The 8466-nt window shown below is 66.3% G+C and overlaps 2 protein-coding genes across 2 annotated transcripts; one reads left to right on the top strand and one right to left on the bottom strand.

Moving 5' to 3' along the window:
- Positions 1-51: 51 nt before the first annotated feature.
- On the top strand, positions 52-2898 carry H696_00888 (hypothetical protein; the record flags this gene model as incomplete). Its single annotated transcript, XM_009494775.1, has 3 exons — positions 52-1016; positions 1320-1642; positions 1724-2898. 3 exons carry the CDS (start codon positions 52-54, stop codon positions 1894-1896), a joined length of 1461 nt encoding a protein of 486 aa, XP_009493050.1. The 3' UTR covers positions 1897-2898.
- Positions 2899-2913: 15 nt separating this feature from the next.
- H696_00887 (hypothetical protein) lies at positions 2914-8276 on the bottom strand (the record flags this gene model as incomplete). Its single annotated transcript, XM_009494774.1, has 4 exons — positions 2914-3915; positions 4202-5419; positions 5683-6057; positions 6222-8276. The coding sequence occupies 4 exons, from the start codon at positions 8274-8276 to the stop codon at positions 2914-2916; spliced, it is 4650 nt and encodes a 1549-aa protein (XP_009493049.1).
- Between the last annotated feature and the right edge of the window lie 190 nt (positions 8277-8466).

The raw sequence follows: 8466 nt of genomic DNA, 5'->3' as shown, positions 1-8466 counted from the left end.
CCCCCCCTCTCTCTCTCTCTCCCTCTCCCTCCTCCCCCCATTCACTGCGCCATGGCCGACAGCGGATCCGACCGCAGGCCGCCCCCGGAACAGCAGCCTCCGCGCAAGGTATCGCGCTTTAGCGAGGGCCCTCCGCGTGCGGCACCCGGTGCCCCGCCCCAGCACCCGGGGCTCGCCGCGCCGGCCTTTGCGCCCCCCCCCTTCGGCCATCCGCAGCACTTCCAGCAGCAGCCGCGCCCGGGCCCTCCCCATAGTCATCACTCCCATGGCCACCACCGTCCTCATCACCCTCCGCAACCGTACCAGCGCCACCCTCAGCACCCTCACCCGCACTATTCCCAGCAGCAGCAGCAGCAGCAGCAGCAGCAGCATCCCCACTACCGCCACCACCACCCTGGCCATCACCACAACCATGCCCATCATGGCGGCCCCTCTCAGCCGCGGAATATGATGAGTGTCGAGGCCAATTACAATCGCCGTGCCACCGAGCGCTTCGAGGACCGCCAGCAGAGCAAGATCCTGCCCCTGCGTTCGCTGAACAACTTCATCAAGAGCCTGCTGATCTCGGAGTTCCTGCCGGCCCCGGGGGCCCGAGTGCTCGATCTGTGTTGCGGCAAGGGCGGGGACATCCCCAAATTCCATGCCGCCTCCATCCGGTATCTCTTCGGCGTGGACATCGCGGCCGGGGCCGTGGACGAGGCCCGGCGCCGGGCTGGCATCCGCCGGGGCTGGCGCTCGCAGCCGCGCGGCCCGGCCAGCCCGGCCTCCCCCGACCCGCCGGCCCCCTTCGAGCATGAGTTCCATGTGGTGGATCTCTTCAATGTGGACCTCGTCGACACCGGGCTCCTGAAGGCCGACAATCCGAACCACTACTTTGACCTGGTCAACTGCCAATTTGCCCTGCACTATGCTTGGGAGTCGGAGACCAAGGCACGGCAGATGCTGAAGAACGTCTCGCAACGCCTGAAGCCTGGGGGCTACTTTGTCGGGACCATCCCCAATGCCGACTGGATTGTGTGCGTCCTTCTTCCCTTCCCCTTTTGCAAAGGCCGATCGGTTGGTCGCGTCGCCATCCGGGTGGATGGATCGGCTAGTGCACACTGCGCGCGCCATGTGTCATGCACCTTTCGCCACACATGAGAAGGGGCAGGGGCGGGGGATGCATATATGCGTTTACATGCGCATGCACGTGTGTGTTGTAGGGGGGGGGGGGGGGGGGGGGGGCAACGAGTGCGACGAGATGGGCTGTGGGGCCGTTAGCGCAGGGCGAAAGCAAGGTAACACCCGACGGCCAAGACTAACACGCCTCCGGGGTCCAGGAAAAATGCCCGCCAAAAAGGAACAGCCAAGATTGGCAATGACATCTTCTCGATCACCCTCGACGACCCGGAGCATTTTGGCCCCTTTGCCTCGCGCTACGTCTACTTCCTGGAAGATGCCGTGGACAATGTGCCGGAGTTCCTCATCCCGATCAATGTGCTCCAGGCGCTGGCCTTCGAGTATGGCCTGGAGCTGGTGCTCTTCCGAAACTTCCACGAGTACTTCTACGAGCGGGCTCACTGGCACCGGGGGAAGCACATCCTCCGGGAACGTTTCTTCGATGGACAGGGCAATTTCCAGGAGAAGTACTGGGAGGCCTCAGGTGCGTGTTGACGCCGGCTGCCAAGCGGAATCCCTGGCCTCCATGTGACTGACTTCCTCACTTCGACGGCCCTCACTGCAGGCATCTACTCGGCATTCTCCTTCCGGAAGATGCTTTCGCCGCCCGCCCTGCCTGCCACCGTCCCGGCATCGGGTGACTCGGCCCCCGGCGATTCGACGCCCACCCAGGCGGCCCCGGCCGACAGTCAGCACAAGAGTGCCGACAGCCCGCCGGCCGAGAACACCTCTCCCTAGATTAGACTTTGGCCGAGGGCAGAGCCCAGGAGTGTGCCACTCTGCCCGGTGGTGCGGGGCTTTCTCATTGTCCCCCCGACCGTCGCCTGGCCGTGGGCATTCTGCATATCTCCGACAGGAGCGGAAGAAGGAAATACACACGCATCTGTACCCCTGCGCCACACCCGAGATGCCGCGGGACGGATGTCCCCCGCCCCACCCCGCCTGGGCGATGCGTCGACGGAAATCCACAGGGTGTGTTGTATTGACTCTCGCACACGCAGGGAAGGGAAGATACCACATGAGGTGCGCGTGTGGGAAGATGCCGCCTCCCGGAGGCTGGCGGTCAGGCCAGGGCACCCAGAGAGGCGCGAGCGAGGAGGGAGGAAGGACGACGGAGGGGGGGGGGAGGGCAGGGGAAGAAGAGAGGAGAAGGAAGGAGAAAAGGAGAAGAAGCGGGAAAGGAGAGGAAGCAGAGGAGGCGGCACAAGGGGAAAGACAGGGGAGGGGGGGGGGGGGGGAGGAAAGCAAAAAGAAGGATAACTCCGGAAGAGGGACGCAGGAGGAAGGCCCATGGGTCCTGACCCACACCGCGGACAAAACTCCGTGTCCCAGCGGTGGACAGGGCCCACTGCGCGCCTGTGCCAGTGTCCGCGTGCCTTCTTCCCGGACACACGAACACACATACACACCTGCTCGCTGCTCCTCCTCGAGCTCCTGGCCAAGTGGGACCAGCAGCCCGGCAATCCGAGGGAGGAGGACGAGCGATGAGCCACGTCCTGTCCTGGGGCCCCCTTCGGGAGAGCACCAGGCCTTCACCACACCGTGCCGGCTGGTGATCTGGCTTTCTTTTTTCCTCGCCATCTCTCCATGTCGCGCGCGCGCGCGCGCGCCTTCGCCTCGTCCCTGGGTGTGCGCCTCTGCGTCCTGCCTTTGGGCGCGCTGGCGGCGCTTGCCTGTGACATCACCTTCCCGATATGCCGGGAGGGCGGCTCCCTCTTCGCCCCCCCCCCCCCCCCCCCCGGCCTGCGACGCATCTCAAGTCGAAGCAGGCAGGGTCTTCAGATGCGGGTCAATGTCCGTGCGGAAGGTCTTGTACGAGGCGAAGCTCTGGGCCTGGAGGACGATCTCCACATGGGTGACCCCGGCCTCCGAGGCACCGGACGACGAGGAGGACGACGAGGAGGAGGACGACGAGGACACCGAGGACAGGGACGCCGTGTCGGACACCGACCGCTGCGAGGCGATGGACCGTGACCGGGCCACCTCGGCCGCGGCGGCGGCGCGATTCTCCTGCTCATACATCAGCAGTGCCTCCTCCAGGGGAATGTTGTCGGAAGAGGCATTCGGCATGAGCGAGCCACCGGCATCCTCGCTGGTGGTGGTCCGGAGGAAGGAACGCTCGGAGCGGTTCTGCAGCCGGATCGGCGCGGTCGAGTACCCGGTGCCGGAGGAAATGGAGTTCCTCGCGGAAATGCCGCCAGGACCACTGCCGGCGGACCCGCCCGCCTGCAGGCTCTCCACCCCACGCAACGACGCGGCATACGACTGCGCCCCGGCCGGCGGGGGAGAGCCAGGCCCACTGCCAGCGGCCAGCTGGGCTGCCGCATTCAGCTGCGAGATGGACCGAGAAACGGCCCCCCCGGTGACATTGCCCATGCTGCCGGCGCCGACGGCTCCGGAGGTCCCCTCGGTCGGAGGCTCGAAGAGCGACGGCAGATGCGCCGACAGACGACGGCTGGCGGCCGACGAGCCAGCCGAGATGGAAGCCGGCGGCGAGCCACCGCTCGAGGATCCGATGGTCGACAGGTCGGACTCGCTGCCGGTCATCGAAACCGGCTCCGAGGAGGTGGTCGCCGGGGTGGCGGCAACTGGCTCGGCGGCCGTCGTGTTGGCGGCCAGCTCACTCCAGTTGGTGCTGGCATTGTAGGGGAAGGAGATTTTGAAGACCGGGCCACGGGTGACCGCCGTGCTGTGGACATTGGTCAAGGTGATGTTCCGGAGGGGGACCAGGTACTCAAGCTTGTACTTGCGCTTGTTCTGGTTTAGTGTAGTTTTTGGTCTTTGCTTTACTTGTGTTTGGTGGGAGGAGGGAGGAGGGAGGAGGGAGGGAGGGGAAGGGAGGGAGGGAGGAAGAGCAAGAAAAGAAGAGAGAGAGAGAGAGAGAGAGAGAGAGAGAAACAGACAGACAGACAGACAGACAGACAGACAGACAGACAGACAGATAGACAAGAGGAAAGAGGGAGAAGGAAAGAGTTAGTCTTCTGACATGCACAACCCCAGCCAAAAGAAAAGCAGCACATCAGAGTGCCACAGAGAGAGCCACGCACTTGGCAATCAGCACAAGATCCGAGAAGAAGATAAAGCGAATGGAGCCAAGGGGCGTGTGTGACGAGTCGACCAGGAAGAAGTCGCCCTGGGTGACGAAGCGCCGCTGAGCCGAGAGGATGGTCGGCGGACAGCCCTCGATGGTGCTCTGGATGTCGAACATGCGAGTGGTGGATTCCTCCAGACGCTTGGCCTCATTGATGTCATGCGACAGCTTGGCCATGCAGGCGATGGCCGCCTGCAGCTGGTCCTTGATCGGGCCCTCGGGCGTGCGCTTGTTGATGTCATTCAGCAGCAGCGAATACCGCGGCACACGCTGGATCGGGGAAATCATGAAGTCCTCAAACTCATGGCGCTTCATCTGGCTCGTGGCGAAGTTCGTGAAGTTGGGACACTCCCACACCTTGCGCAGGGCCGCCGTGGCCGAGGAGTAGGTGTCGATATACCGCACGTACTCCGGCGAATCGGTGAAGTGCCGCAGGAACACCTGGCCAATGTCCACATCCTGATGGTACCCCGGCAGCAGGTCCATCAGGTCCTTGTAGAAGGCCCGATTGACATTCAGCAGGTCGATGGTCGGCACGAAGATGGTCCGGATTTCGAAGGACGAGAGGATCGGCTTGACGCCGGTCTGCGCCGCGGTGGCAATCTGCTCGCGCAGCGGCTGGACAATCTTCTCGCTGACATTCGACAAGATGGTGATGTAATTATACTCGGTCACCAGGAGCTCGGCGAAGTGGCAAATCGAGGCCAGCGATGCCCGGTGCTCCTTCTTCTGCTCATCGGTCACCAAGTCCGGGAAGACCTTCTGAATGAGCACCGCTGCCAGAGCGTCAATGCCCTGGCTGATCACATGGAAGGGGAAGTCCGCGGCGGCGGCGGCGCCCGCGGCAGCGCCGCCGGCATTCGCGGTCGACGCACTTGGCGCCGGGGTAACCGGCGCCGAGGCCGGGGCCGCGGCGTCCGTCGCAGCCGACGCCTCAGCCGCCGAGGTGGACGATCCGGCTGACAGCCCAATCGTCGGGGTGCTGGGCATCGAAGCGGAAGTGGCCGCCGCATGCATGGCGGCGGACTCCGACTCGGTGGCCGACTGCATGTCCTCCGTCGAGGTGGCCAGCCTCAGGGGAGCCACATCGCCGGTGCCCGGCGACTGCTGCAGGCCACCGGCCGAAGTCACAGACGACACATCACCGAGGGACTGGGAGAAGTTCGCCGACTGGACACACGTGCGAGGGTGAAAGTAGGCGGATTCCCATGCGTGTGCCGGGCCGAGCCGGCGGGAAGGGGAAGGAGAAGAAGAAGAGGAGGAACTGTCAGAAGATCGGGAACGGGATGCCGGGGCCAGCCGGGGAGGAGGGGGGGGACAGAGGGAGGGAGAAGGAGAGAAGGGAAATCCAAATAGCGCGCATGGGATCCTCGCTTCTGTGTGCAAAGGGAGGCAATCGAAAAGCCACAATGGCTACCATGGGGGACACGCACATCCGAGAGCATGGCAGGGGTGGTGTTGTCGGAGTTGGCGCGCTCGACAGGGTGACGCGCGCCGGGCGGCGGAACGGCCGGGCCACCACTGGTCGTCAGTGGGCCACCAGAAGGCAGCGGCGCGGCCGGCGCACGCTCCGTTGAGGACTTGGTTCGGACTGACTGGGCCCGGCGCAGGAGATTCAACTGCGAGAGGGAGCCACTTTCGCTCGACTGCGAGGCACGCTGGGCCGCGGTGCCGACCGTGCTCTGTGGCGACTCGACGGAATGTGCCGACCCGCTGGGGGACGGCGTCTGCGACAGGGCCTCAGCCGAGTGGACCGAGTTATCGACCGACGAGGAGGCACGCTTGAAGACCTGCAGGGTGGCGATGGACTTGTGAGCGATTGAAAGGACACCGGGAAGGAAGAGGCGAGAGAGCGAGAGAGAGCGAGAGAGCGAGAGAGAGCGAGAGAGAGAGAGAGAGAGAGAGAGAGCGAGCGAGAGAGAGCGAGAGGCGGGGGGAGAGAGGGAGCAAGCCAAAGAAGCACATGACGCACACGCAGGCGATTCATCCAGGAGGAGGAGCGCTCGGACTCGGTCGAGGCCGAGGGGGACACCGTGGACGCGGCCGAGGAGGACACCGGGGTCGGCGAAGCCAACGACGAGGAAGAGGACACCGTCGACCCGGCGCTGGAGCCGGCCGAGGCCGAGGCCGAGGGCGGGGGCGACTCGGCGGTCGAGGAGTCCGGCTGGGTGACGCGCGCCAGGATCGGACCGCGCGGCGTCACCGAGCCCAGGATGGGGTCCGCCGCGAGGGCCGACGAGAAGGACTCCATCGACGTGGCAACCGGATCGACGCCCGGGGCACCACCACCACCACCGGCCGAAGCGGCGCCGGGCCCGATGGTGGACAGGTCGCTGAGCGAGGCGGCCCGCTGGGCGGCCAGCTCCGGCGGGGGAACCGGCGCCGGGCGAGTCGGCCGCGGCCGGGCCGGCACATCGCCACTCAGCGACCCGGTGGAGGTGGCCTTGAACTCCGGGCTGAAAGTGGACTTGCCGCCGGGGGGCGACGGGCTGGCTGCATGGGGCTGCGGCTCGTCGCCACTCGCCGCCAGCGAGGCAGCCGGGGCCACGTCCGCCAGGGGAACCGCCTCCGGCATCAGATCGGAGTCGCTGTCGGCCTCGGCCTCGTCGGACTGCTTGGCCGAGCCATCGGCGTCCTCGACACCGGGCACAAGGATGAGCGCCGGGTCGGGGGCCGGGAAGCTGGTCATCGGCGAAGTCATGGCCGCCAGGGCATTGGTAGACAGCGGGGGCGAGGCGCCGCCAGTGGCTCGGGCAATGGCCACCGCGGCGATGGCGTTGCCCAGCTCTGCCGACAGATTCAACATCATGCTCGATGGCCGGGAGGAAGTCCCCCCGGCCGGGGTCAGCGGGCTTGGCAGGCCACTGGTCAGGGAGGAGCTCGAAGCGAAGCGCTCATGCCGGGCAAGCTGCGGCGTGCGCGGCTGGGCCGTTTGCGGAAGGCCGCCCTCGGCCTCGGCCTCGGCCTCGGCCTCGGGGGAAGTGCCGCCAGTGGTGGGCATGGCACCATCCGGCGAGGCGGCCGACGACAGGGGCTGGTAGGTGATATCGCCCGGAGGGGAGGAGGGACGGTGGGCGTCGGCATGCCCATCGGCGGCGGCCTCCATGTGGGCATCCTCCGAGGCATTGACAATCGGCAACGACAGGGGGACACCCTCCGCGGCGGCGTGGCCGGCCGGCTGCTGGTCAGGCTCCTCCATCACGCCCGGGGCTGCCTCATCCTCGGACGAGACGGGATACAGGGGCGACAGGGCCGGCGAGCCGGAGGGGGAGTAGCCACCCTCGTCCGGGGTGGCGGCATTGGCCGGGGCAAGCCGCGGATGGGGCGGCAGGTCGGCCGGGCTGAGAACCGGCGACACGGAGCGCGTGGTGGGCTTCGTCCGACGGGAGCCCCGCTTGGCGATGGATGCCGGCGTAATGGGCGGGGGCAGGGAAATGGAGGACGCGCTGTCCACGGAGCCGGTGCTGGCTAGCAGGCTGTCGGCATCCCCGTCCTCATCCATGTCGGCGGCCGCATGTGCATGTGCATCCTCATCGTCGATGGTGCCGGCGCCACGGCGGCCATGCTCGTCAGGCTGATGGCGATGATGGCCATCAACAGCAGCAGCAGCAGCATCACCATCATCATCGGTGGTCGTGGTGTCCTCCTCATCACCGCCGAGACCCCCGGGCGAGGTGAGGGCCCCGCTTTGCAGGTAGTCCGCCAGGGTCATCATGGAGGTCGACTCTTCCAGCAGGTCGTCCTCCGGAGGGGGGACCGACGGCGGGGGCGGCATCGACATGCTGAGAGGGGACAGCGGGGGACCGGCGTGCGCGGGCCCGGACATGATGGGCGTGCGCGGGGCCGTCAAATCCGACGACAGGGGCGGGACCTGGGAGAAGCCGGTGTCGAGACCGAGGCTCGATTGGATGGAGCAAGTGGCTGCCTGGGTGGGGTTCGGCAGTTGCTGATCGGGGCTCGAAGTGCTGAGCGAGGGCGGGGGATGGTCGGGTGCGTCGCGGTCACTGCCCTCAAGGTACAAGTCCATCGTACAGGGGGCACGAAACACACTCCCGTTACGACTGCCAGGAGAGGCGAGAGGGGGGCGGGAGAGAGAAGGGAGAGAGGGAAGGACGAGGATTGGGTAGAGGTCAGTGGCGGAAGTCGACGAAGCGGCGCGGGGCCAGGATCGAAGAGGCAGAGAGAGAGGAGGGGGAAGACGACACGGGCGGGGGGGG

Source organism: Fonticula alba (genome assembly GCF_000388065.1).
Source record: "Fonticula alba strain ATCC 38817 unplaced genomic scaffold supercont2.1, whole genome shotgun sequence".
In the NCBI taxonomy this organism is placed as follows: Eukaryota; order Rotosphaerida; family Fonticulaceae; genus Fonticula; species Fonticula alba.
The sequence above is the reverse complement of the archived record's forward strand: the minus strand, read 5'-3'. Positions and strand labels throughout refer to the sequence as shown.